This window comes from Sceloporus undulatus, chromosome 1 (assembly GCF_019175285.1).
Source record: "Sceloporus undulatus isolate JIND9_A2432 ecotype Alabama chromosome 1, SceUnd_v1.1, whole genome shotgun sequence".
Taxonomy (NCBI): Eukaryota; Metazoa; Chordata; class Lepidosauria; order Squamata; family Phrynosomatidae; genus Sceloporus; species Sceloporus undulatus.
The window spans coordinates 338,052,888-338,080,594 of record NC_056522.1 but is presented as its reverse complement, the minus strand read 5'-3'; the positions used below and the strand labels follow the sequence as shown (position 1 = coordinate 338,080,594).

The 27,707-nt window shown below is 42.1% G+C and overlaps 3 protein-coding genes across 5 annotated transcripts in view; 1 reads left to right on the top strand and 2 right to left on the bottom strand.

The window, feature by feature from the left end:
• The window catches only part of LIN52 (lin-52 DREAM MuvB core complex component), a 57,888-nt gene extending 57,273 nt beyond the window's left edge, over window positions 1-615 (bottom strand). The window contains 1 exon segment of the mRNA XM_042445898.1: window positions 497-615. Within this exon segment, the coding sequence (XP_042301832.1) occupies window positions 497-515 (19 nt within the window). The 5' untranslated portion in view covers window positions 516-615.
• A 181-nt stretch (window positions 616-796) lies between these two features.
• Window positions 797-22,305, top strand: ALDH6A1 (aldehyde dehydrogenase 6 family member A1). Its single transcript, XM_042445590.1, has 12 exons — window positions 797-928; window positions 8,171-8,230; window positions 9,252-9,326; window positions 10,048-10,209; window positions 11,314-11,392; window positions 12,381-12,683; window positions 13,162-13,283; window positions 14,015-14,204; window positions 17,689-17,870; window positions 18,430-18,609; window positions 20,538-20,636; window positions 20,899-22,305. The coding sequence occupies exons 1-12, from the start codon at window positions 857-859 to the stop codon at window positions 21,001-21,003; spliced, it is 1,629 nt and encodes a 542-aa protein (XP_042301524.1). The 5' UTR covers window positions 797-856; the 3' UTR covers window positions 21,004-22,305.
• A 104-nt stretch (window positions 22,306-22,409) lies between these two features.
• BBOF1 (basal body orientation factor 1) overlaps window positions 22,410-27,707 on the bottom strand; it is a 30,627-nt gene continuing 25,329 nt past the window's right edge. For all 3 annotated transcript variants that reach the window (XM_042445594.1, XM_042445591.1, XM_042445593.1), the window contains exon 11: window positions 22,410-23,242. In XM_042445594.1, coding sequence (XP_042301528.1) covers window positions 23,119-23,242 — 124 coding nt within the window. In that variant the 3' untranslated portion in view covers window positions 22,410-23,118. The remainder of the gene's footprint in view (window positions 23,243-27,707) is intronic.

Here is a 27,707-nt window from a genome sequence, read left to right as displayed (position 1 = left end):
GAATAAACTCTTCTAGAGCATGGCCCTTAGCCCGAAAAACCCACAGGCTCGATTTCTGTGGAGTGCAGTTCCCATTATGCCTCTCCACTGACTTCGCTGTCAAGGGATGAGAGAGAGTTCCCCTCCGGCGGAGTCTGAACGGCCCCAAAGTCCCTGCTTAACCCAGGTCCAAAGCACGCTGCAGAAAGGATCCCGTCTGAGACGGCTTTAACTGCCCTGGCTCAGCGCTATTAGGGAATCCTGTGAAGTGTAGTTTATTGTGGCACCAGAGCTCTCTCTGACAGAGAAGGCTAAAAGATGTCTCACGAAACTACAGTTCCCAGAATTCCCTAGCCTTGAGCCAGGGCAGTTAAAGCGGTCTCAAACTGGGCTACTTCTGCAGTGTGTTGTGGGCCATAGACTCACAAACAGGTCACTACTCATATATTAAGTCATAAGAATTAACCCTCCAACGGAGAAGACACAGCAACCGCCGTTTTCCCCTTCCTTTCCTCACCTTCGCCAGAGGCCGCCATCTTGGCCCATCACGTGACGCGCGACGCCCCGCCCATCCGCTTCACGCGGGAGTCCAAAAAACACACCGCGGACGCTTCCTTTCCCAAAGAGACACAGAGAGAAAAAGGAAGCGTCCAATCAGATTCCGCCTAGAGGGGGCGTTCACTGCCCGTGAACCAATTACAACCGGAGTGGCGGGATTCCGACATCCCATTGGCTGCTGAAACTTCAAGGGGCGGGGACGTTGGGGAAGAAAGCGACGCCATTGGCTGAGCCGGGCTTGCTGGGGCAAGAGCCTGGCTGGCGAGGTGGAGGTGGGCGTGGCTCTGCCTCAGAGGGAGCAGGTGGTCTTACGCTCGGAATGGCGGCGGTGGCTGTGTCTGTGGCGGCGCTCAGAGGGTCCCTGGGAGGGCGGCGCTGCTTCTGGTTCGGGGTGAGATTGCATGGCAGGGATTGCGGCGCCTCTGGAATGGAGAGGGAAGGGATGAGAAGCGTCTTTTCTATGCGTCCACACTGGAGAGATAATCCGGTTTCATCACGCTTTAACTGCCATGGCTCCAGGCGATGGCATTCTGGCCATGGCAGTTAAAGCGGTACGAAACCGGATTATCTCTCCAGTGTGGACGCACTACTAATAGTTGCTCTTTGAGTGTTGGACTGAGACTCTGGGGCTCAGGGTTCGCTTCCCAGCTCAGCCATGAAAGCCCCACTGAGTGACCTTGGGAGAGTCACATTCTCTCAGCCTCAGGGAGAAGGCAAGGGCAAACCTCCTCTGAAGGAACTTGCCCCATGATAAGGGTGGCCCTAAGTCAGAAATGGCTTGAAGGCACACAACAACAACTACATGCAGGACTTAGATATAAATACCTAAATAAATAAATACATGAAGGACTTCAGACACGAAAGCACACAACAACAACAACAACAACATGCAGGACTTTCTTCCAAAATTAGGGGTGCATCTGAAATAATACAGTTTGAGACCACTTCAACTGCCATGGCTTCATCCTAACAGGATCCTGGGATTTGTAGTTTGGTGAAACACCAACACTATTTGGCAGAGAAAGCTAAAGACCACAAATTAAGCATCCCAGGATCCCATAGGATGGAGCTACCGCACTTAAGAGAGGTGTCAAACTGTATTTATTTCTACAGTGCAGATGCACCCCAGGACTCAAGGCTGTTTATACAAATTAAAACAAATGCAGATGAAACACATATGTACCAACACATACAGTGTGCCCACGTCATACACGGGCGTGCTATACACAGGTTTGAGCATACACTCAAATTTGCGGAGAGCCGCAAGGGGCAGCGTGTCCTATTGGAATAAATGGGGTGTGCATGTGCCACCACGCCACTGCGCCGCCGCCACCTGCACAAGCCCCATTCAAGTGAACGGGGCTCAAGCATACGCGCTATTTGGCTTACGCTGGGGAGTCTGGAACGGATCCTCCACATAAGCCAAGGGCGCACTGTATAAGTAAAAACATACAAAAAGTTGTGAAGTCAAAGGCTTTCATGGCTGGCATCCATAGTTTTTTGTGGGTTTTTTGGGCTATGTGGCCATGTTTTAGAAGAGTTTATTCCTGACGTTTCGCCAGCATCTGTGGCTGGCATCTTCAGAGAATGTTTGCCTGGAAAGGAGTTGGGTATACTGTATATATACTGTGTGAACCTGGCCCAGTCTGCAGTGTCTCTCGTGTTCCTTGATTCTTGTCTGCGCACTGTGTTTGGTGGTTCCTATGTAGACTTGTCCGCAACTGCATGGTATGCGGTAAACTCCTGCGGAGCCAGGCCCAGGAAAACCCAGAGGAGCGAAGACAAGCAGCCACCCAAAGGGAAGGTATTTTTTACCATACATCAAAGGAGTCACAGACAGAACACGCAAAGTGGTGAGGAAGGACAACCTTCAAATGGTTTACAAACCGAAAAAGAAAATCCAGCAAATGCTTCACTCAACCAAGGACCAGAGAGACCCTCTCACAGCCGCAGGAGTTTACCGCATACCATGCAGCACAGGGAAGCCATTGAAATCCACAAACACCTGGACAATTTCAACAGGAAAGAGGAAACCCTTAAAGTAAACAAGGTTTGGCTACCAGTCCTGAAAAATAGCAAGATGAAGACACAACAAATGCAAATGAGAAATCTCCCAGCAGACAATGAGCACTATCAAGCAGACATTAATCCTCCTTTGCAGACCCTCCCACCCTTAGGCCTGCCATTAGCAACAGAACAATACACATGCAAATCACTCCTGCCTTTCCAGGCCACACAGTATACAGTATATACACAAGTCCTTTCCAGGCAAACATTCTCTGAAGATGCCAGCCTCAGCGGCCTTCGATACCATAGACCATGGAGTGCCTGAGAGAATTAGGAATCGGAGGCATTGCTCTGCAGTGGTTCCGGTCCTATCTCTCGGGCAGGTTCCAGATGGTCTCACTTGGCAACAGTTGTTCGGCCAAGAGGGAGCTCAAACGATACTGTCATCAATGCTATTCAACATTTACACGAAGCCACTGGGTGAGATCCTCCAGAGACATGGGGCGGGGTCTTATCAGTACACTGATGACACCCAAATTTGTTTCTCCATACCTCTGACTGTTTCAGTAACCGAGGATGGCATCTCCCCTCTGAATGACTGCCTGAAGTCAGTAATGGATTGGATGAGGGAAAATAGACTTAAATTGAATCCAAATAAAACGGAGGTACTCACTATAGGCAATCCCAATCCGGGTATGGTGATAAGCTCTCCAGTTCTGGATGGGGTCACACTTCCCCAAAAGGACTGTGTCTGTAGCTTGGGGGTACTCCTGCACTCATCGCTTCAGCTGTCATAGCAGGTGGACGCGACAGCCAGGAGCGCCCATTATCAGCTTCTGCTGATTCACCAGCTACGACCCTTCCTGGAATGGGAAAACCTAGAAATGGTTGTACATTCACTGGTAACCTCTCATTTCAATTTCTGCAATGCGCTTTACATGGGGCAACCCTCATGCCATGTTTGGAAGCTGCAATTGGTCCAAAATATGGCAGCCAGATTGGTGACAGGGTGTTCCAAATTTGATTCTATTACACTATCTTAAAATCCATACACTGGCTGCCCATTAGCTTCTGGGCACAGTATGAGGTGTTGAATATTATCTATAAAGCCCTACATGGTTTGGGCCCAGCTTACCCGAGGGAATGCCTCCTCCCATACAATCCTTCCTGTACTCTCAGGTCCTCTGGGAAGAACCTACTGAAATTAGAGAGAACTAGACATTAAGATGACTTCCCAGAGGACCTTCTCTGTTGCTGCTCCAAAAATTTGGAATGACCTGCCGATTGAGATCCACCATATAACATCTTTAAGAAGGTGTTTAAAAACGGATCTCTTCTGGCAGGCCTTCGCAAACTGATCTCCTCAGAATTGTCACTCTCCATTTGTTTAGCTGTACCCACCGGACTTTGATCTCTATCTATTTTATTAACAATTCTATTGGGAATTATTTTTAAATGGTATTTTAAGGTGGGAGGGAGATAGGGGAACTAATATCTAATATGTCCTGTTATGCTTTTATCTATTGATAATCATGTTTGATTTTATTGTTCTTGTTTGCTGTTACCTGACTCGATCCAATACAGGGAGAGGCAGGATACAAATAAATATTATTATTATTATTATTAGGCTGAAGTTGTTCAAATTGTCCTTCTCTACAGTTAAATTTAGACTGTATATTCCTTGGCCTTTTCTTTTCTTTTTTGCTGAAGAGGCTACACAAAACATCACATGAATTGTCAGTATTATAATGAAGTAATCACAATAGTAAACTACTTCAATTGGGGAAACTACACCAAGCCCTCGGTGAATTTCAGGTAGCGTTGTTGAGATTCTACATCAGGGAGAAGCTGCTTCAGGGAGACAGGGAGCTATATTGGCACTGTTGCCAGATTTTCTTCTGTAGGAGCAGTAAAAGAAAGCAAAGTTTTCCCTCTTAAATAAATGTTCATACTTCTACATGCCTTATTTATTTACTAAAATGTATATACCCTGCACTATATCAAGATCTCAGGGTGGCTTACAATGGCATTAAAACAGGTTTAAAAAGCAACGAGCCATAAAATAGTTTAAATTAACTAAAAACACAGTTAACAATATAGTGAGTTACAAATATTAAGGTTTTTTAAACTACAGTTTATATAACAGTCTTTGGGTTGAATTGATGGGACTGAAAGGGTTTGGTCAATAGCCAAGATTTAATTTGGTGCTTAAATGATGAGAAGGTTGGTGCCAGTTGAGCCTCCAAGGGGAGATCATTCCACAGTTTGGATGCTACAGCTGAGAAAGCCCTCTCCCATGTCCCCACACATTGTATTGATCTCAGTAGTGAGATAGGGAGGAAGACACTCCCCTTATAACACTCTGCAACAGATCTTAATCCTCAGGCCAGGCACATATGAGGAGAGGTGCTGTGTTCCAAGCCATATAGGATTTTGGATGTCATCACAAGCACCTTCAATTTAGACAAGAAAAGTATTGGCCGCCAGTGCAGTTCTTTTTTAAGACTGCCATTACATGCTGTCTATATGATATTCTAGTCAGCAGTTGAGCTGCAGCATTTTGCACAGAGCTTTTAAATTGTAAGCCACTTTGAGTTCCAGTTTTTGGGGGAAAGTGGGATATAAATATATATAATAATAGTAATAATTCTAGGTCTTCTTCAAGGACAGCCCCATGTAGAGTGCATTACAGGAATCTAGTCAGGAGGTTACTGGTGTATGGACAACTGTGGCTAGATTATCTCAGTCCAGGAAAAGCCACAGCTGGCACACCAGTTGAACCTGGCCCAAACACTGAGCCATAACATCTACTTTGGCCTCCAGTGACAGGGCTGGATGTAAAAGCACTCCCAAGTTATGCACCTGCACCTTCCAGTGGTGTCACTTGGGGGGGGGGGTGCAGGGTGCACCAAATGACACCCTAGGGGGATCTGCCTTTTGGCAGAAAGGCTGTGGTGTTTGTCTGAATCCCTTTAAAATGCTGAAGAGATGATGTGAGGGGGGTGAGGCTCAGTGGTAGGAGAAAGGAGAAGTCCCATATATTAAAAAACTACATTTTAATTTTTTATTTTTAAAAAAATCATTTAAAAATAAAAAATATATTCTTTTTTAATTTTCTTTAAAGACATCACTTTTTACCAAATGTTCACTTTAGGCAATGAAACTATGTACATGTAAATACATTTAGGCTGCGTATTTAAAGGTATAACTTTAATTTTGCTAGTTTATGTCACAACTACTACCATTCCATTCAGTGATTTACAGGAATTATGATTTATAAGTATCATCAATACAAAAACATTACTAAGGATTCTGTATGGTAGGAGAAGGTCAATGTGGGGTGACAGCATGAGTTACCATACTGGGTGATGCCAACCCTAGTGACACCACTGGTGCCTTCAGGTAGAGTTCCATCTAGAACAGACTGTTTAGCCAATTCCTAGACCCAAGAACCACCAATCCACTTATCCAGCACCTGCACAGCTCCAGCTGACTCTAATACCAAGGTGTAATAGTGCTGAGTATCATCAGCATACTGATAGCACCCCACTCCAGATCCCGTTATGGCCTCTCTGAGCAGCTTCAGATGGACATTGAAGAGCATGGGGATAAGATGTAACCCTGTGGCACCCCACAAGTTAACCACTATGGTGCTGAATAGGAACCCCCCCCCCACCATGCTGTGCTCTGGAACTGGCCCTCAGGTAGGAGTAAAACCACTGTAGAACACTGTCTCCTGTACCCATCCCACAGAGCTGGTCCATTAAGATACTGTGATGAGTAGTATAAAAGCCACTGAGAGATACAGGAAGATTCAGTAGCATTCCTCCTGGAGTATGCCATTAATCAGAGCAACGAAGCACATTTCAATGCCATACTCTGGCTTGAAACCAGACTGAAATGGGTCCATGTAATCTGTTTCCTCCAAGAACACCTCGAGTTCCCCAGTGGGCAGGGAGATGCTCGTCAGAAGAGGCAGCAGGCACATCCTCCTGACAGAGTGAGGCATTTACCACTCCTTGGACCAACCTGGTCAATCCACCTCTGCTAGAACTTATCAGCCAAGAAGGGCCCCAAATGTTTGACCCTGATGACAGGGTTCTTGAAATCCTCCCTGAAATCAGATCATCCTCCATCTGCCCAATGGCAATGCCCAGATGCAGGTTTACTTTGTCTCATGTTAGACCAACAGCATGCTGAAATAGCCCCATAGTTGTCATGATAGTCATAAAGTTCTGAGCTGGCCCTGTCAGGACAGCATGTATGTTGGAATCCCTCAGAAACACAGTCCTAACACAATGAGACAACCTCAGCCATCTTAGGTACGCAGACTTCTGAACAGCAGAGTGGATGGTATATCAGCAGCTTCTCTTTTCTGTTTCTTTGGCCCAGCACAAGATACAAACCCTCACAATAGTGCCTGGGCAAATGGATTTCTTCATGAGAAGATGGAATTCTTGTGGATGATTGCAACAGCCCCCCGCTGCCCTCCAATAGCAATAGCATGTACATTTCTATACCACTTATCAGTGCACTTAAGCACTCCCTAGGTGATTTACAAACTGTAAGCTAATTGCCCCCAACAATCTGGGTACTCATTTTAGTGACCTCGGAAGGATGCAAGCCTGAGTCGAGCTTGAGCCCTTTTGCTAATACAGTACTGAACTCGCAACCTTATGGTTTGTGAATGAGTGGCTGCAATACAGGCATTTAACCACTGTGGCACCAGCCTCTGTTGGTATTGTACTGAGTATCCGGGTGGACAAAGCTGGGAGAGGGCAACTCCTCCAAGCTCACCCACTCAGGTCTCTGTTATACATACCTGGTTTGCCCCTTCATCCCCAATCAAGTCATGGATAGTAGTTGGTATATTACAGACCCACCCGGCACTCAGGAGCAGCACCAACAGATTAGAGGGCAAGCTGACCTGGCAGTCAGAGATGGGGGAAGGATCGAAACATGGGATGGATCTCATATTTCTGACCTGTCTTTCCCTTACCTGGCATGTCTAGCCCCCAGCATCATACCTCCCTCTGGTCAAGCTGACCTCAGTACCCACTCTCTCCTCCCGAGATTCACCCAAACACATGCACACTATTAAAACATATATGCACATGCATGTGCACACATCTATAAAAAGGAACAATTTGTAGATAATCCTTGAATTTCTAGGAGTCTCCTGAGTCTGTGATTCCACATTGACACAAGGTGCATGGGAAGCAAAAACCATATTTTAAGGGGGAAGTGATGCTCTCTCTTTTTAAAAAGCCCTGGTGGTGCAGTGGTTAAATGCCTGTACTGCAGCCATTCACTCAAGACCACAAGGTTGCGAGTTCAAGACCAGCAAAAGGGCCCAAGCTCGACTCAGGCTTGCATCCTTCCGAGGTCACTAAAATGAGTACCCAGACTGTTGGGGGCTAATTAGCTTACTTGCAAATTAGCTTACTTGCTGTTCACTGCTATGATCTCTGGAACAGTGGTATATAAATAAAATAAATTAATTAAAATTAAAAAAACTGGGGTCCTCAAGGGACTATAAATGGAGTGTGCATTTCCTACAGTTACTCAAGATATGTCTTGCTTGCTGCACTGAGTTAGTTCTGTCTTCCTCCTATTCTGTTTGCAGATACCTAGGAAAGTAACCCTCAACTGGCATTCTTCATCTTTCTTTTCATCTTCTTCAGTGGTAAGTTGTTTTCTGCTTTTTTAAGAAAAGATACAGCAGAGAGGAAATGAAGCTTATTTAATTCTTTGGTTCACCTCATGCATTGTTAGGGAAGTGAATGGCATTCTGGTCTGTTCCTGGAAAAAGGCTGCATTATATGTACCAGGTCACATCTACCCCACCCAATAAGTGAAGCTAGAGAAGCACCAGTTTGCTCAGGACACTCCTGCACTGAGACAGAAAAAGACTCCTGCCAGTGGGTGTACTGGGTCATAAACAAAATTGGGCATAAATGCTTAGTGCAAACATTTTGACTTTACATTTCATGTGGATTGCATTGTTGGTCATTGTCAGCCCATTTACTTAGGATTATTTATTATAGGCCCGGGGCAGATGGAGGAAGCTTCCGGCTGCTCTGGGGGTGTGGCATTTACAAAATGCATGCTCCCAGAGCGCCTGAAAGTCATGCCAGGCCCGCCTAAGGTAGCCCAAAACCAGCCCCAGAAGAAGTGGATCTTTTCCACTCCTTTTGGGACAGTGGCAGGAGGTGCCCTCGGGGCCACTGCATATATTTGCCATGGCTCCAGGACATTCAGGCTGGGAGCAGCTTCTGGCCACTCCTGGATGCCCATCTGTTTCGTCCCATAGTCTGCAGTCATTGGATAAATGAGAGATGGCTATGGCTCAAAACACAATGCATATATAATCCAGTTTGAGACTGCTTTAACTGCCCTGGCTCAGTGCTAGGAAATCCTGGAAACTGTAGTTTATTCTTCGATCAGAGCTATCTGACAGAGAGGGCTGAATGTCTCACAAAAATACAGTTCCCAGGATGCCCTAGCATTGAGTCAGAGCAGTAAAAGTGGTCTCAAACTGGATTATTTCTGTAGTGTGTTTTGGAGCTATGTTAAGAGAATTATAGGGCATAAAAGAAAGGGGAAATAGAATTAATACAGTTGTGTCATTCTCTAATCAGTAGATTGAGGAGTCTGGTCTAGTTGGTATTAAACTATGGCATTGACCAGAACTTTGTATTCAACAGCCAACAACCAAGCTGTTCATAGATGGAAAGTTTGTCGAGTCCAAAAGCAACGAATGGATTGATATCTACAACCCAGTAAGTGATGTTCTTTTCCTTGACCTCATCTTCTTTCCAAATTGGATTGTTCAGTTCACCAGTGTAAGGAGGAACAAGAAGTTTTTACAGTGGTTCTCTAAGTTGTATTTCTTAACAGCCTGAATTTCAGAATCTGTCTGTGGGTGTGTTTAAAGGTGCTATATATCATAACCTTGAAATTTTTGAAAGACAGATTATTTTATCTTTTTTCTAAAACTTATTGCCATCAGAGTGATCTGGTTCTTCATGGAAAGAGAGAGATTTTTGGCTAGATGATTTTCCTGGGTTTAAAGCTACTTTAGATGTTAACTGCAGGACATAATATGTTTGGTGTTTTCTTGAATATTTAGAAGCTTTAGTTACTTTAAAGCAGTTTGTCTCTAAGAGAAGCATGTGAGGCTGAAGCATAAGTTCAAATGCTGCTAGTAAAAATATGATGAACTTTTATTGCTCTGCAGAATTAGCCAAAATCATCCAATGTCAATGAATTATCTCTGCAGCTGACACTCAGAGTGGAAGAGCACATTTTGAGAGTTATTGCAAGTCATACATTTAAATCCCTGGAATTTTCTGTGGGTGTTTTGTGAGTTCTGGTGAAGCAGCACTCTTTCCTTCCATTAGTAGAGGGAGACCTCCACCTATTCTTTACCACTTTTGGGCAATTGTCTGAATCACTCCCTTTATTATAATGTAAGTTATATTTGATTTGCTATTCTAACAGGCCACCAATGAAGTGGTTGGTCGTGTCCCAAAAGCCACACAGACTGAGATGGAAGCAGCAGTGGCTTCATGCAAAAAATCATTCCAGAATTGGTCTGAAACATCAATTCTGAGTCGTCAGCAAGTATTTCTCCGATATCAACAGCTCATCAAAGATAATCTGGTGAGGAACTGCTTCCTGTTCTTGAATCATTTGCTATAATAACTCTTCTGCCTCAATCATTGTAGAAATAATCAAAATCAAGTTTACAAGCCACCTTGACACGAAATAATTTCCACAAATTCATAAAGCATACGTCCTTGTTCCATATGGGCATCTGTACCTGCCTAAAGCCAGCTCCAGGAGATTAGCCTCTGCATTTGTTCTCTTGGCAGCCAACATTATTTCTAGAATTTTTAGTCTCAGATGAATTTTTCTCTGTGTGTGATGAAAAGGGAGAAGAACCTTTGACCAACTAATCCACAGTTCCAAATGTTCCCTCTTCTTCCTACCTAGATTACCCTTCATATTGACATAGGAAAGTTGGGCTTTAGCTGATTATGATGTGCAGTGGGGAAAATAGAGTATCTATTCTCAAAAATGAGCATCTGTGGGAAAGAAGTGATTCTTATTTGCAAAAAGAATCATATATCCATATTAATTTAGCTCTCTAAGGGCCTGTACCGACCAGCACATTGTGCTGGCCTGTGGGTGGGGTTAGGGTATAGCGTCTGCACGCTGTGTGTCTTAACCCCACCCTCAGGGTATCATGATGTCGTGCACCCTTCCAGACAGCACACACCATGATGATGCCCCTCTGGTGCTGCATCCACATGATGGAGCACCAAAGGGGTGACACAAAGCTGCATTGACATGGCTATGGCACCTCTTGGAGGGCACCTTTTTGCGCTCCCCAGAAGCCGGATTGGGGCCATGACATGGGGTTGCTGCGGCCCCAATCCGGCCAGGAAAGGTTCAGCTACATGTTGCCCATCTGTACAGTCTCTAAGTTGTCCTTAATGTGAATTCAGCAGTTAACTGATTAAATTACAGTTTATCCTTATGGTAAACTGTGTGAAAAACTGCATTCATTGGCTGCGTGACATAGCTAGTGCTAGGGCAAAGTGACTCTCTGTGTGCAGAGTGGTTATGCAACTGAGATCTTCCTTACTTAGCTCACAGGACAGTTTGTCTTCCTTCTTCCCTTCTGGTTCCATCAACAAACTCTTCTTTCCATGTCATTGAGCTGGCCTTATGTTTAAGGGTTCTCTTTCCTCTTTTTTATAGAAAGAAATTTCAAAACTGATCACCTTGGAGCAAGGGAAGACCCTGGCTGATGCAGAGGGAGATGTGTTCCGAGGCCTCCGTAAGCTGATGGCATATGTTTCTATGATGATGATTTATTTCATTTGTATGCCACATTTCTCCCCAAGTGGGATGCAAGGCAGCTCATAAATAGATAAATTTAACAATAAAATTTTAAAACAATTAAAATCATGTCAAGAGAATATAAAATGGTTTAAAATGCATATAAAAGTTAAAAAAATAAAGGACACATCCCAAAAAGAAGCCTCCATGTGACTGCATATTAAAAGCGTACAAAAAGTATTTGGCTGCCTCTTTCTCTCAGTCTTCCTTCCTAAAAATGCTACTAACTCTAATCTGGAATGATAGCAGCAGAGCAGAAAAGGGTAAATGTATGCTCTGTGGAAGCACAGCTAAAGAGTGAAGAGATAAAAAGGGTCATGATTCCCTTTAAAAGTCATCTCACCTTGTGTACCGCCTTATACCACTAGCAGTGGTGATTTCCTTGAGTCCCAATTTTCACACAGTCTTCCTTCAATTGGCAAGAAAACATCAACTACCCTTTGGCCTTGGCATCAGCAGGGGTGAAGCAACAAAAAACAGAGGGAATTACCCATCCCATCAATCTCTTTGCAGTTTGAAATGCAGAATTGAGAAGAAAGGAAACACACAAATGGGGTTGTATGTGAGTTCATGCATTTGCTGCTTTTGTATGAGAATCTGAGAGCAGCGTCTGCAAAAAAGGGATTATATGTATGCAAAGCTGTTATCTAACTTCTACAGCTTTTTATCACACAGAAATAAAATGCATGAGCTAAAGAAAGAGAGCTGAGATTTATCCTGGGAGGAGGGGCAACTATGGGTATCTATATTTCACCAGCAGTCTTTCATAAAGTGGAATATTATTAGCACAATGTGTGTGTGAAAAGGCAGCTGCTGGAAGAATAAAGATACTTATGGATGATGTTTGCAGTTAGAGTGAAGGAGCTGGTTCACCAAATTGTGTCTAGTTGTAGAATCCTCAGTGGCACCTTTTTCCTGTGTTGCAGAGGTTGTTGAACATGCTTGCAGTGTGACATCCCTTATGCTGGGTGAGACCCTTCCCTCCATCACTAAAGACATGGACACCTACACATATCGCTTACCTCTGGGAGTGTGTGCAGGCATCGCACCCTTCAATTTCCCAGCCATGATTCCTCTGTGGATGTTTCCCATGGCCATGGTGTGCGGAAACACTTTCTTGATGAAACCTTCAGAACGTGTACCTGGAGCCCTTATGTTTCTTGCTAAGCTGCTGCAGGATGCTGGAGCCCCTGATGGAACACTGAACATTATCCATGGGCAACATGAAGGTAACTGCAGGTATTAGAGGTTCTCAAGCTACACTGTGTTGGTGGGACATAGGAAGATAGGTGCCATTTAGACGAGATTGTGTCCTTGTGTTCTTTTTTAGCCAATTCAAAGTAACTATTTTCTTGCTTATTTCTCATGTTAGTGTTTCATACTAGGGTTGCTGCAAATATTATTTCCTGTTTCAAAGTGTGGCTCGGTATTTTTATTTATTTTAAACATTTTCATTTCACATTTCAAGACAAACCCGCTCCACTTTATTAATGTATACCATATAACTTTGGTCATGCATTTGATCTGAGAAAAAGGAAAATGACAGAAAAAGAGAACAGTACTTAAATGTAGTGGGAGCATCAGGGTCCCTGCTGAGGGCAGGGCAAATGAGAGAGGGATATTAAGATTTTGCTGTTAGAATATGGTTGCTATAGTATGATGATAAGTAACTTTCTTAATAAGAATTACTTTTTATTTTTATTACAGCTGTGAATTTTATTTGTGACCATCCTGATATTAAAGCTATCAGTTTTGTGGGATCTAACCAGGCTGGTGAATATATCTATGAAAGGGGTTCTAAGCATGGAAAAAGAGTCCAAGCCAATATGGTAATTCACTGACATCTGTTTACAAAAACACTTTTGTCTTGCAAAACTTTTTTGAATATAGATAACTTTGTGTTCTTAACTGTTAATTCTGATGTTTTGATATTTCAGTTTGTTTTCCTAAATTCTGTAATGATATATTGAATAACTCTGAAGTAACTATAGTATAGTAGGCATTTTCAAAAGGCTTTTTCCCCATTTTTTTTTCCTGATGACTTTTATAGCAATAGCAAGTACATTTCTATACCACTTATCAGTGCACTTAAGCACTCCCTAAGCGGTTTACAAAGTGTAAGTTAATTGCCCCCAACAATCTGGGTACTCATTTTAGCAACCTCGGAAGGATGCAAGCCTGAGTTGAGCTTGAACCCTTTTGCTGTTATTGAACTAGCAACCTTATGGTTTCTGAGTGGCTGCAGTACAGGCATTTAACCACTGCGCTACCAGGGCTCCTTTAGCGTTATGGGTTTGTTTTGGGAATAGCAGCAGTAGTCATATTTAACTGTTAAATCTTGAAATATATTCCAATTGCTATGTCTTGATCAGAGAGAAGTACATTGGTATGTTTTTTTAAACTGCTATAACCAGGATTCCTCAATTGACTGGTGGAAATAAAATCCAAAGTAGTAAAAGAAGATATTGTTCCTGAAGAACTGAGAAATGGCTAGGTGTACAATCAAGCATTTAAGGTTTGAGGAACTATATAGTTTATTTGTTGCCTGGTTTTTTTTTAGGGAGCTAAGAACCATGGAGTGGTGATGCCAGATGCCAATAAGGAAAATACTCTGAATCAATTGGTTGGCGCCGCTTTTGGAGCAGCTGGGCAGCGGTGCATGGCTTTATCTACAGCAATCCTAGTAGGAGAGGCTAAGAAATGGCTGCCAGAGCTGGTGGAGAGAACTAAAAAACTGCGAGTCAATGCAGGTACTGGTGCATTTTAGTAAAAAGCATTTTTATGTGCTCTTTTCATGAATGTAAAATGGTTTTCCCTAAGTTGAGGTGGTGAGAGTTATAATAATAATAATAAATAATAAAGTTTTTATTTTTATCCCACTCCTTCCTGCGATCAGGGTGGCTTACAACATAAGTTAAAAACAACAATATCATAAAACAGTGTAAAAATACAGACACATAAAAATAAACCATACAATCAAAAAAATAACAGGCTAAAAGCCCCGTAGCCCAACCTCTTGGCCACGGAAGAGGAGGGAGGCCCACAGGATTTTAGTCGGGGAATGCCTGTTGGAACAGGAAGGTTTTCAAGTCCTTCCTGAATTGGGCCAGGGTGGTAGTCGAGCGGAGCTCAGTGGGCAGCGTATTCCAAAGGGCTGGGGCAGCAGTGGAAAATGTCCTCCGTGTAGTGGAGGATAATCTAGCCCCAGACACCTTCAGTAATTGCTGCCCAGACGTTCTGAGGGTGCGAGGCGGAATGTACGGGGAGAGGCGGTCCTTTAGGTATCCTGGGCCCAAGCCATTTAGGGCTTTATAGGTAATCACCAACGCCTTATATTGAGCCCGGAAGCGAATGGGCAGCCAATGGAGATCTTTCAGTACCGGTGTTATATGGCTGGTCCTGGAAACGCCAGTGACCAGCCGGGCTGCCATGTTCTGCACCATTTGCAGCTTCCGAGTTTGGTATAAGGGTTGCCCCATGTAGAGTACATTGCAGAAATCCAGTCTCGAAGTTACCAGAGCATGTACAACAGTTTCTAGGTCCCTCTGGGCCAGGTATGGGCTCAGCTGGCGAATAAGCCGAAGCTGATGACAGGTGCTCTTGACCGTCGCATTCACCTGAGCAGTCAGGTGAAGCGACGAATCAAGAAGCACCCCCAGACTGCGCACGGAGTCCTTCACAGGGAGCGTGACCCCGTTCTGGACAGGTGGAACCACCGCCATTCCTGGACCAGGGGAACCTATCACTAGTACCTCCGTTTTCTCTGGATTCAACTTGAATCGGTTTTCCCTCATCCAGCTGTGGGCGGGGCTATGGGAGCAGGCTGCATGGCGGGGTAGTGAGTAAGCTTACTCTTCCACGTGGGAAACAAACTTTCTTCAGGCCCGGGTTTGCAGCAACTATAACGCCTTTATTGGCAACAACCTTAATAACAAAGTAAACAGATTGCAAAGAAAAGTAAACACAGTCCGGTCCACTTCTGCACCCCGCCTCTTACTTCAGACGCTTTGGGTTTCCTCCTCCGGACTCAAAGTAGAATTCTTCCTCCTCCTTCCACCTGTGTGTTTCTCTAAGACCTCCCGGTCTGCCTTCTCCCACTCCTGAGGTTTGGGCCCTTGCTCCCAGGCTTCCCCCTTAGGGTCCCACCATTCACCTTCCAGTCCTCCTTGCTCTCGTGGCAGCCACTCCCCTTCTCCTGGATAGCAGAAATCCCCTTCCACTCGAGGGTCGCTCAACGTTACTGACTCATGGGGACCCGGTCGTCGGGGACTCGCTCTTCCCACTAGGGAGACGGGCCTTCCCACTCTCCGTGGACTTTGTTTTACCTTCCCTTCTCTCCACTCGACCGCCTCACCGCATCCCCCTCTTCCGCGTCTCCTTCCTCTCCCCGCGCAAGTCCTCTCTCCCTCTCTTATTGAGGCTTGAAGCCCCACCTTTCCTCCTTCTGGCCCCTCCCCCAGGGTTTCCTCAATCCTTTCTTCCACCTGGTCGTCTTCAGGCCTCCCAACTCTCCCAGTCTCTATCTCTACCTTACTACACCAGCCCATTACTGACTCTAGACAGGCCACGAGAGGAGAGACCCCATCCCCAGTCACTGCATCAATCGGAGACATAGAGAAAATGATTTGGGTGTCATCAGCGTACTGATAACCCCGCGCCCCATGTCTCCGGATGATCTCTCCCAGCGGTTTCATGTAAAATCCAACTATATATATAATCCAACTCATCTGTAAGACACCAGGATGGCATATGTAAAACTTCTAAATGTTTGGCCCAGCACATAATCATAGAATCATAGTGTTGATATTGGCATCTACTTATTACTATATTTTTGTCCTGCTTTTTAGACAATTATCTCATGATGTGGCTTAGTATCAATAACAAGAAAGAAAGGCACTGCCATCAAGCTTATGAAGGGCAAGCTACATGGGAAGGGAAGAAGTGGTTGTGGGGAATCAGTTTTTCAAGACCAGGATGAAGTAGGGAGCTGTATGAGGGCATTTTGTATCTAGCTAGGACCAGACTGATATGCCTTTGCTGATGTTTTTGCTTCTGTAGTAATTAGTAACTCTTGCTCCTTTGGCTGATGAATTCAGTAGTAGTTACTAACTACTGTTCTTTCCCCCTTGCGTCTGCAATTCTGGGTTAACTGGCAAACAACCTATCTAGATTTAAATTTTCTTTGGAGTGGACAGCCTTGGAGAGTTATGTCATCTGTAAAGTACAATTATGTACAAATATATAAACTGCCCACAAGTGGAGTGAAGCAACATATTACCCTAGCAGATCTATTAACAGTGCTATGCTGAAAGTTCTTCTGCCTTTTTCTCAGACATCCCTTTATGGGAGAAAATGGCCCAGTACATACCTTCTTGAAGGTCTGTCTGGCGTTGGCGTTTTTTCTGCCGGAGGGAAGCCACAGCCGCCAAAGTGTGTGGCTTCCTGCCGGCAGAAAAGAACCTGCAAAAAGCGGGTTCTTTTTGCACCACGGCAGCAGCACAACAAGTGCACCACTGGCACACTGGTTATGTAAGTGCCACGCAATGCTGGGCAAATGCCATGCAGCGCTTACGTAACAATGGTGGGCCCATGTATACAGGGCCCCGCCATTGTTACATCGCCATGAGGTATTAGGGTTAGGGAGCGTGTACATGGTGCGCACTCCCTAACCCTAATGCTGGCGCTGGTACGTCGCTTGTTGGCGGTTTGTACCACGCCTATGTTCATATGAAATGTCCATGTGTTCTTTTGTCAGCTGGTGGAAACAAGTTCCCCTCAGCTGCCTCTTTTTAACAGATTGGTGGGTCAGGCTAGTCTCCTCCTGTAGTAATTGTACAGGTGGGAGAAATGTGCATGTAAAAGACAAGCATATGAACTGTTCACAGATCTCATGATACAGTCTGTTGGGGGCCTGAAATGGTTTTGTTACTACATATAAAAGAGACAAAGTACCACTTGTTATGTGCATAGAGAAGAATTAGAATATTTTGCATAACCAAATTGTTTTACCCAAACTTGGAATGAAGCTAAAGGGTATAATGGTCCTTTCTGAGTCTTCGATAGCCTCAGTGTGTCAATAGCAGTGTTCCAAAGTAAGCAAATTAGTTTAGGGAATGCATCCAGACCAAATATAAATAAATAGCACTATGAATGGTCAAGAAAATATTGATACTGCTTAATTTTTGTTACATAAGATTTCACTAGATTTTTAGCAGTCTCTCTGTACTGTCCTAGGAGACCAACCTGGGGCAGATCTGGGCCCCCTGATCAGCCCCCAAGCCAAGGAGCGTGTCTGTCAGCTGATAGACAGTGGAGCAAAGGAAGGGGCTAGCATTCTCCTTGATGGACGAAATATCAAAGTAAAAGGTTATGAAAATGGCAATTTTGTTGGACCAACTATCCTTGCTAAAGTCAAGGTGAGCAATACACTGAGAAGTTCAAATAAGGAGAAAATAAATCATTTCAATCTAGAATATTGAAGGAATAATTCCCTCACTCCCTCCTTCACAGGTGTCAGCCTACAGTTTCTTTCTGCACAAATTGTAATGTTGGAAATGCAGGAACGTCTTGATGCCTGACTTGGGCATGGTAGATGTAGGTTGTGCAATGGACTGATTGAGACATGATTGTCCATTACGTGATGAAATGCAAGCATCATGTTTAGTAGATATATGGAGAGAGATGAGGAATCATGAACACAGTTGTATGCTAAGAAGGGTCCTTTCTCTGAATTAAAAAAATAAACAGTATTTTTTGAGTATGCAAGACTGAATAGTAGAGTTTTGAATGTCTCATATCAGTGTAAACAATTATACAATACATCCAGGGTTATTAGGATGATTATAGCTGACACAAGAGGATACTGTAGATGGGTACTTAGAGCAATGCCTTGTGAAGCAATATTACTATATTATTATTGTTAGAAATGAGATTTTTCAGATGAGAAATAACTACAGGGAATATCTGTCTTCACAGCCTAATATGACCTGTTATAAGGAGGAAATCTTTGGACCAGTTCTAGTGGTTCTGGAAGCTGACAGTTTGGATGAAGCAATAGAAATTATAAATAAGAATCCCTATGGGAATGGAACAGCAATCTTCACTACAAATGGCGCCACTGCTCGGAAATACTCCCATTTAGTGGATGTTGGGCAGGTATGTAAAGGATAATGTTCATGTTGTACAGTCAGAGTATAGTCTTAAGCAATGAAAGCCATGGCTCAACAGCAGAGCATGTGCTTTAAATCAGCTACATTTCTAGAGGCTACATGGACGCCAAAACTGTTTTTTTTTAAAAAAAAAACTCCACAAGTAGGGCTTGGAAAAACAGATGTTCTTTGATGTGCAGTTGCAGGATACCCCTACATTATTGGTTTAAACAGGTGAATTGCTGGTCTCGGAGTCTTCCAAGATAGTCCACTTGGCCCAGAAAAAGGGAAGTCTGATGAGTTTGGACAGGCCTAGGGGCACAAAACAGGCTTGTGGGGCGCATTTTGCTCAGCCAGCTTTAAATGCAGACAGTCCAGTTAGAAGAATCTCTACTAGCCAGGTAGGAACAGCTTTGGACAGCTGCTGCTACTAGCGGACTAGATGAACCAGTGATATACCTACCCATAAAGCAGCTTTTTATTTTATTTTATTTTTTAGCTTCAAGGCCACTCTGTGAAGTAGGCCAGGCTGAAAGATATCACATACACAAACAGATATTTTATACTGTATACTGACCAATTTCCACATCCAGACAACTGTCCAGTGCACCAGATTTACTGTCTCAACCCACTTGCCATTTTACTGCTCATCAACTGAGGGGAAAACTAAATGTGATATTAAAAGCATCTTTACATTGAATATGTTTGTTGTTAAAACTGCAAATAGTCACAGAGGCAGGAGTGAACGTACCAGGATTGCAGCATTCAGACTGGACAATTTTGGCTGCTGTTCTGTTGTCCTCGTTGGCAGAGAGATTCTCCTCCTTAGAGAGCAAGATCAGGCTTTATAACCTTACTTGACAAGGTTATGAAGAGTTGGACAGTTAAAACCAGTGATGCTAGAGAGGGAAAATGTTTTATTCTGAGGTGCTTACAAGAAACATGCCTAGGATAGGGGAAGACTTTCCTAACTCTGGATTGGGCATGATGTATTTCTCATTAGAAACAATGCAAGGGAAGTTTCATTTTAAAGCTTCATGAAAGAGGAATCAAAAAAGAGAAAGCACACCCTGCATAACTTTTTGTCTGCAAGAGCAAGCTTGACAGAACATTAAAAAAAAGTGGTTTCTCTATCTTCTGTTACACCTGTAGTCCATAGGATTACTATGTCTAAACCTTCCTTACAAATACATAATCATGGGGTGGCTTTTATATGAGTGGGTGGGTGTGTTGTTGTTGTTTTTAATGTGTGTCATTTTATACTGTTTTTATTTTGATATTTTTAATTGTTTTAAAACTTTTATTGTAACGCTTGGGTCTCTTTCTGGGAGAAATGTGGCATAAAAATGAAATAAACAAATAAAATAAAATAGCAGCTTCAGAATAGTTTCACCCATACTTCAGCAAGGATGAGAAATAAACCACCTTCTGAAATCCCAGTAATAACTAGTCTGTCTCCACCAGCTGCTTGCATTTTAAATATGCAGGTTAAATGTAAAGATAAGACAAATGTCATGGTTAGTTTAACCTTAGTCTGCAAAATAATAAAATGGTTCAGTAATTATGCATTAGCCAACCTGGCACAATGGTTTGAACATAGAACTAGGACTCTGGAGACTAGGGTTCAATTTCCGGCTCAGCCATGAAACCCACTGGGTAACCTTGGGCAAGTCACATGCTCTCAGCTTTAGGGGAAGGCAAACCTCCTCTGAGCAAACCTGGCCAAGAAAACCTCATGATAGGGTCACCATAAGTCAGAAGACACTTGAAGACACACAGCAACAACAAAATTATGCAGTAAATCCACTGTTGAGTGCTCATGTGAACCAAATCAATTCAATCCTGGCCCAGCTTTTCTTAGTGCCCCTGAACTGACTAGTTATGTCTACCGGAACATTTTCTTGGATAAAATAATGCTGTTATTTTTTTGTTTAGATTGGTGTGAACGTTCCAATTCCAGTGCCTTTGCCAATGTTCTCCTTTACTGGCTCTCGTGGTTCCTTCAGGGGAGACACCAATTTCTATGGCAAGCAGGTAATATTTTAAGCTTTAAAAATATGCTTATGCTTTATGAACAGCCAGTATGGGAGACAGAAAAGGAAATAAGCATGTTTGGGATACTTTGGTAACAATGGGCTTAACAGCATGTTGTATTTTTGATAGGCAGAGACAAATCAGTAATTTATAAGAGGATATTTATTTCACCTTATTCATGTAAAAAAAAGGCTGCTGTGATTAGTAAATACTGGTATGAATCTTTGGAACTTAGTACTGAACTCTTTATTTCCTTCCCCAGGGAGTGCAATTCTATACACAACTGAAGACAATCACTTCTCAGTGGAAAGAAGAGGATGCCACCGTTGCCAAGCCTGCTGTAGTAATGCCAACTATGGGAAACTAAAGCAGCTTGTTATATCTGTTAAGAGATGCCACTGAAAGTATTTTGGTCTATTATTTTTTGATATTCCGTGTTGCCCTTGATGTACAAAGACCCTTTGTGGCTGCAGAAATAATCCAATTTGATCCCAGTTTAACTGCCATGGAATCCTGGGATTTATAGTTTGATGGGGCACTAGAGCTCTGAGAGAGAAGGCTAAATGTCTCACAAAACTTTAATTCCCAGATTTGCTTGGCACTGAGCCATGGCAGTTAAAGTGGTATCAAATGATTATTTCTGCAGTGCAGATGCAGTCCATGTAAAATCATATTGGCCAAAATTCTTTAACACAAAATTTAGATTTTTTTTCTTTTATATATCAAAATCAAGTTTGTTTTTCTTGTAGAGGAAATAGTCTGCTGTGAGTAATCAGGTAAAAGTAAATAGCTTCTTTTGCCCCATTCATGTAACACTATTCAAGAATCTACAATCTGTATTCCATGACATGTTGTTTTTAACTATCAATTCCTGATGTTGCTGTTGTCACTGTTTTCACAACTTATATATCCTATCGTTTCCAGGTGCCTTTCTCAGTTCTTCCCCTTCCCCAAGGAACTCCGAATATCATAGAGAATTTTAGTTTCTTATAACATGACTGAATGGCAAATCCAGCTTTTTCTAAATGAGTAGTTTTCAAGATTTTCACATGCAAGAAATAACTGATCCAAGTTCATGGTCTTGAAGAGTTAGCAAAACTGCACCTTCCTTAGAATGTTACTTTCCATCATATGTGGAAATAGTACAATGACTACTGTTCAAGATGAACAGATGTGCCTACATACTATTTATGCACTGAATATTTTTTATAAGAAGAATGAGTGTGATTGGTTTCTAGAAGGCTACACAATTGTGGAATGGAAAGAATATTTTTAAAGCAGTTTGTTTTCAGAACATCACTTTAGTTGGGATATTACTTCCCAATGCAAAACTATATGTATAGAATTACTAGCACTACCCACAGGCAAGTTTCTGATTAGCTAGATGTGATGTACAATGGCACGGGGTGGAATGAACGATACAGTTGTGTAATTTAGGATTCACAAGGTTTTAAAAAGTTTGAAGAGACTCACAAGGTATATCATTGAACATGGAAACTTTACTGTTGCTTTTTGTTGTCTAATCAAGTAAATTGGATTCCTTTAATATTATTCCTTTTGCAACTGGGAAGTACTTCAATTAAACACAATCAGTTGAAATGGTTTTTCATCCATATGCTAGAAAATCTCACATTGCTGTTAATCATGAATAAAATGGCTATTAAATGTAGAATTTTTCTGGTTTTCTTCAGTATAAAATACAATAATGTTAATTCTCCAAAACAACTTGATTTCAAGTGGTTAAACTGTGGGCATGTTGGGACATAATGCTAAAGTACAATTAAAACTATGTAATAAAGACTAGGGTAGTAGTCTCCCTCTGGGCATGTGTGTTTTCCCCTCTCTGGAAAAAGTAATTTGGATGTTTTTCATTTCTCTTAAATGTGGCTTGTTCTTGTATATGAAATTGTAATTGTAATTTAGAAGTAACTGGCTTGTTACCAAAGAAACCAATTCCAGTCTGTGGTGAAAAAAGAGTGTAAGCTACGAACCATGGTTTGGACAAAATACTATGCTGTCTTTAAGGGAAAACAAAAGCTTCCTGCCACCACAGTTGCATCCAAAGATAAGAGATTGCACAAACCTGACAGGAAGATAGATTAACTCAAATAACATTAAATCAGTATGGCATGCCACTATCTATCACACAGTTTAGTATTTTCAAAACACTTTTATGGACTGGAGTGTATTTCACTTTTTTTAATGCCAGAATACAGTCCTCGAATGCAAATTCTTTGATGTGAAACAATTGAGAAAACATATCGCCAAGCAAGAACTCAATTTTGGAAGAAAAAAATCTGACAATTCTTTACAAAAGGAATGCAGTTACCTTTCAGTTAATCTGAAAGAATTAAAGTAAGTTTTGATACACAGAAAACAAGGATGCAATTTCATAGTAGCAGCATTGTGCCTTATAGACCTAAGGAGGAAGTGTAGAAAAAAAGTGATCACTACTTCCGTTCTTTCATGATTAACAGCCATCTTAGTTTGGCTGCGGTGGTGTAACCTGAATATCTGGAAGGATTGATGATCTTCTTTGAGAAGATGATTCTGACACAGGTGCCTGCTGAGTGATGAAAGCATAGACAGGGATAGTACCATCAGTGCTGTAATGGAAAAATCAGTCAGAAAATTACTTAAACATGTATGTTTATCTAGATAAGCCAAACCGTTTTACTCTGAATTTTATATCTACCATCCCACTTGGGTTCAAAATTATGACAGCAGTTCAATCCATTATCATATTTAGAGCATAGCTTCTAATGCACACCTGAGGAAGTTCCTCCTTATGAGTGAACTTCACAATACTGCTTATTGGAAATGCCTCTGTTGTGTTATATTCTTTCTCATTGTGATCTTAAGAGAGTGAATCATAGCCTTGTTGATAAAATCTGCTAGGGCTCAGCATTAGCTAACCATTAACTAATATGTAATTATTTGAACTAAAATGTTATTGAAAGTTTAGGTAATATGGTGGTAATAGATTGTTTCAATTATAACTACTCCTTAACAGGAACATTGTTTAAATATAGATGTTTTTGTACTGAGAAATAATTTGTAGTGTTACTATTCTAACATTTGTTTCTTTCAGTAAGACATGCAATGATTGAAACCAACGTCAGTTCTTCTCCCTTACATTCAGAGCATGCCACAATGACAGACTGGCTTTTTATTTAATCCAAAAACAATAGCAAGTATATTTCTATACCGTTTATCAGTGCATTTAAGCACTCCCTAGGTGGTTTACAATGTGTAAGCTAATTGCCCATAAGAAGCTGGGCACTCATTTTAGCAACCTTGGAAGGATGTCAGTCTGCATTGACCCAGAGCCCTTGGCTGGTACTGAACTCACAACTTTGTGGTTTGTGAATGAGTGGCTGCAGTACAGGCATTTTAACCACTGTGCCACCAGGTCTTTTAAAACTGACAGCTCCCGGAAAACTCAAGTATGTAAGAAAATGTCCAACAAGCACAGAACCTATATCTAAATATGCATTTTCCTTGGTTTTATTTGCCTCTTCTTTTGACAATTTTTTCAAGAGACTTTGTACTACTAGCACCTGATGATTTGGGGTACATAGTCTCCTACAATGAAGAGGAGCTATCTCTGCTTAACTATACACATATAAATAAGCAAATCTATTTTAATGGAATCATGAAACCAACACTTAAGAGATGTGCTGATCCATATAATAAGTCTCAAGCTAAGACTGATGAGTATACTATAGCACTTACAGCATGAAAATTTACTTTATATATCACAGTAAACATAGTTTCTGCTACTACAACTAAAATGATACAGTGGTTGCATGAGACATTCTGTACAATTGCCACATGATGACTATCAAACAAGATCAAGGCTGCTGTTACGGGTACCTTAACATACCCTAAGAGCAAATCACATATCCTCTTGAAGGACTACTAGGGGTTAAATGCAACATGGGTAGATCATTTGCTGGTGGCAAACCTGAATATCAAAGCAGATAATACTACACCTTCTAGTTAACTAGTGGTAATGGCACTAGTCCTGTTCTAGTAATGGTAGAATGTTAACTCTACAAACATAGCTGTTGAAAAATGTCTAGGGTTGCCCCGAGCTGTATAAGAATTAATGGAAAAGTAAAATGACCTTAGTCAAATTATACTCTTTCAACCCAAGAGGAAGGCAATGGCAAACCTCTGAGTAAGCCTCATGCGAGGGTTGCCATATTTCTGAGTCAACCTGAAGGCATATAACAGTAACACTAAAAATCAGTAGAATGCAAGCAGCTTATTAGCTAACAAAATTCTCTCCTAATGGAAAAGACATTTGAGCATGTTGCAGTAGTAGTAAAATACATTGTTTCTAAAAGTATTTAAAAAAGAAGGTGGTAGGATTAATTAGCCTCAGTACTGTTTCTACCTAACAACAGGGCTAGAGAACTCAACACTTTGAAGACACCTGCATTTTTAGTAACAGCCTACCTTATATTAATTGTGGGAAAACATTTTTGCTACAACAAAGCAAACATTTTTATTTTATTTTGGTAGCCTCCTGTTCCCTCTGCCCAATCATAGTTTACAGCTAATCTTCCTCTGTTTATTCTCCCTTTCTTTCACTCCTTAGTTTTTTCTCTGCATAACCATCTGCTAACCCCAATGACTGTTTCTATTACCTCTTTTTCTCCCTGCATCTTACAACACACTTCTCTATCTGTTAAGGGTGCTTCAACTTTTTTCACATCTCCATCTCTCAGTTCCCCCGGCCTTCAAATTTTGCTTTTTTTCCTGAAGTATGGGAGAAAATCCTGCATGCTGGGTCTGGCTCCTCCCTTACTCTTCACTGGCAAAGCTTCAACCTGTAAATCAACCTTATCACCCTAAGAATCATAGTTGGAAGAAACCACAAGTACAACCCCCTGCCATGCAGGAACTCACAATCAAAGCATCCCTGACAGATGACCATCCAGCCTCTGTTTAAAAACCACCAAAGAAGGAGGCTCCACCATACTCAGAGAGTGTGTTCCACTTTTGAACAGCTCTTACTGTCAGGAAGTTCCTTCCAATGTTTAGGTGGAATCTCTTTTCTTGTAGCATGCATCCATTGCTCTAGGTCCTATTCTCTGGAGCAGCAGAAAACTAGCTTGCTCCATTCTCAACACAACACCCCTTCAAATACTTAAACAGGGCTATCATATCACCTCTTAATCATCTCTTCTCCAGGCTAAACATCCCCAGCTCCCTAAATCTCTTCTCATAAGGCATGGTTTCCAGAGCCTTCACCATTCTGGATTCCAGTTTCTCAACGTCCTTTTTGAATTGTGGTGTCTAGAACTGGACAGTATTCCAGGTGAGACCTGACCAAAGCAGAATAGACTGGTACTACTTCCCTAGATCTAGACACTATACTTCTATTGATGCATCCTAGAATTGCATTGACCTTTTTAGCTGCAGCATCACATTATTGACTCATGTTCAGCTTGTGGTCTACTAGGACTCCTAGATCTCTTTCACAGGTAGTCTTGTTAAGTCAGGTGCCCGCTATCTTATATCTGTACATTTCATTTTTTTTCTCCTTAAGCATAGTACCTTACATTTCTTACTGCTGAAGTACATTTTGTTAGTTTTGGCCCAGCTTTCTAATCTATTAAGTTAATTTTGTATTTTGAATTTGTCCTCTGGAGTATTAGCCACTCCTCCTAAGTTGGTGTCCTCTGTAAATTTGATAAGCATGCCCTCTGTTCCTTCATCCAAGTCATTGATAAAGATGTTGGATAGCACTGGGCCCAGGACAGAACCCTGTGGCACCCCACTAGTACCTTCTCTTCAAGATGAAGAGGAACCGTTGTTGAGCACACTTTGGGTTTGGCTGGTCAACCAATTGCCTAGCAGTCGCATTGTGGAGCCCACATTTTACTAGCTTGTTTGCAAGAATATCATGGGGGAACGTGTCAAAGGCCTTATTGAAGAGGAGGTTCTAGTCTCACCTTCCCAGTTCCATCCCCCCTCAGCTCAGCTCAGCTCAGCACAGCACAGCACAGGGCTTTTTGTGCTCTGACTAAAGCTTGAGATTGGATCAGGATCACTGGCTGAACATCATCATCATCATCATCATCATCATCATCATCATCATCACCACCACCACCACTGTTATTATTATTAGTGTAAATGCTCATGTATAAGTCTAGAAATTTAGGTAAAAATGTTGACCCAAAAAACCTGAGTCAACTGATCCATGGGTCAATGTAGGTAATGTACTTTATCTATTATTTTTTTAAAAAGGAACCATTCCTTGGTGAAAGGCAAGAGCATAATCTGTCCTGGAAGCACTGACAACCCCCCCCCCCCCCCCCCCTCATCCATCCAACCTTTAGTATGAGCACAAACAGTTATGCCTGCTGGAATTTTGTTGTTTGGCATTGTTTTTCTTTGCTTTGTTCTTTACATCCTTTGTTACATGGCCCTAAGTTTTTCCCTCGACTTATCCACAGGTCATATTAAAATCCATCATTTTGGCCCCAAAATCTGCCCTCGGCTTATACATTAGGTTGACTTATAGTTAAGTATATACGGATAATTATTATTATTGAAAATCTTTCTTGTATGGGGCACAAGGCAGCTAACAAAATAAAAACAGTAAATATTTTTTTAACATATGAAGCGTTAAAATGTAAATTCAAAGTTTTAAAAAAACAAACACTTCTAAAAAAAAGTTGAAAGCATTACCCATTAAAACTTAAAATATATTCAAAACTCTGTACAAACCTTACACAGCATTTAAAGCCCAACCCTTGTCAGTTTGAGAAAACCTGGCAGCATAAGAATATTTTTATCTGCCACTGATAGCAGAGCAGGCATCAGGGGAACCTGGCCTCTCTACAGAGGGAGCACCAGAGCCTGGGAGCAGCCACCGAGAAAGCTCTCTCTCTTATTCCCACCAAATGAGCCTTAGAGGGTGGTGAGACAGAGAGAAGGGGCTCCCAGTGCTCTAGTGGGCTCATAAGGGGAGATAGAGTCATTCAAATAACCTGGACTCAAACCGTGTAGGATTTTATAGGGCAGAATCAGCACTTTGAATTGTGCCTGGAAACA